Source organism: Meleagris gallopavo, chromosome 15 (assembly GCF_000146605.3).
Source record: "Meleagris gallopavo isolate NT-WF06-2002-E0010 breed Aviagen turkey brand Nicholas breeding stock chromosome 15, Turkey_5.1, whole genome shotgun sequence".
Classification (NCBI taxonomy): domain Eukaryota; kingdom Metazoa; phylum Chordata; class Aves; order Galliformes; family Phasianidae; genus Meleagris; species Meleagris gallopavo.
In genome coordinates, this window is record NC_015025.2 from 339112 (window position 1) to 340182 (window position 1071).

General features: G+C 52.7%; 1 protein-coding gene across 1 annotated transcript in view; it reads right to left on the reverse strand.

The window, feature by feature from the left end:
* The window catches only part of LOC100538867 (protocadherin beta-15-like), a 3414-nt gene that overhangs the window by 1979 nt on the left and 364 nt on the right, over window positions 1-1071 (reverse strand). Inside the window, exon 2 of the mRNA XM_031555645.1 lies at window positions 3-1071. Within this exon, the coding sequence (XP_031411505.1) occupies window positions 3-1071 (1069 nt within the window). The remainder of the gene's footprint in view (window positions 1-2) is intronic.

A 1071-nucleotide genomic window follows, 5' to 3' on the forward strand; every position in this document is an offset into this window, starting at 1 on the left:
ACGTTGTTCTCGTGCACGTACATGGTGTACGACGTCTGGTTGAAGACGGGCGCGTTGTCATTCACGTCGGAGATGTCCACGGTGAACGTGTGGCTGCTGCTCAGACGAGGAGACCCTGCATCTGCTGCCGTGACGATTACACTGTAACGTGCTGTTTTCTCCCGGTCCAACGCGCTCACGGTCACCAGCTCGTAGTAGTTCTTAAAGGCTGGCCGGAGGGAGAAGGGCAGCTGTTCTTCGAGGGCACAGCTGATCTCCCCATTCACACCGGAATCCTGATCCCTAACAGCAAACAGTGCGACCACAGTGCCAGGTGCTGCATTCTCAGGGATTGGGCTGTTGAAAGAACTGACCACGATATCTGGTGCATTGTCATTCACATCCACCACCTCTACCAACACTTTAGAGAGTGCTGACAGTCCTCCACCATCCACTGCCCGCACACTGAACTCGTTTTTCTGTGCAACCTCGTAATCCAAAGGCTTCGTGATACGGATTTCACCACTACTGGGGTCAATGATGAATGCTGACAGGATCTGTACTGCTGCTTGGCTGAACTGATAGGAAATGTCACCATTAATTCCCTCGTCTGCATCGGTGGCTACCACTCTGAGAACCACAGAGCCTTCTGGAGCGTTTTCGAAAATCTTTGCATTGTACAGCTTCTGTGTGAAGGTGGGAGCATTGTCATTTACATCCAGAACTATGATGTGGATTTGAGTGGAACCACTCCTCGGTGGAGAGCCACCATCCGTGGCAACGAGGGTGAAATCCAACTCTGGCATCTCCTCCCTGTCTAAAGGCAGCTGTAAAACCAGTTCAAGAACATTATTACTTTCACCGTGAGTCTGATAGGAGACAGCGAAGAACTCATTCTCAGGAACGATGCTGTAAGCCTGGATGTCATTGCTGCCTACGTCCAGGTCCTGAGCAGCCTCCACAGGGAAACGGGAGCCCGGGTCGCTGGTTTCCAGAATCCTAAAGGTCACGCGTTCGTCTGGGAAGACCGGCGAGTGGTCATTGATGTCCTCCACGGACACCTCAATGGGAAAGAACTGCAGCGGGTCGGCG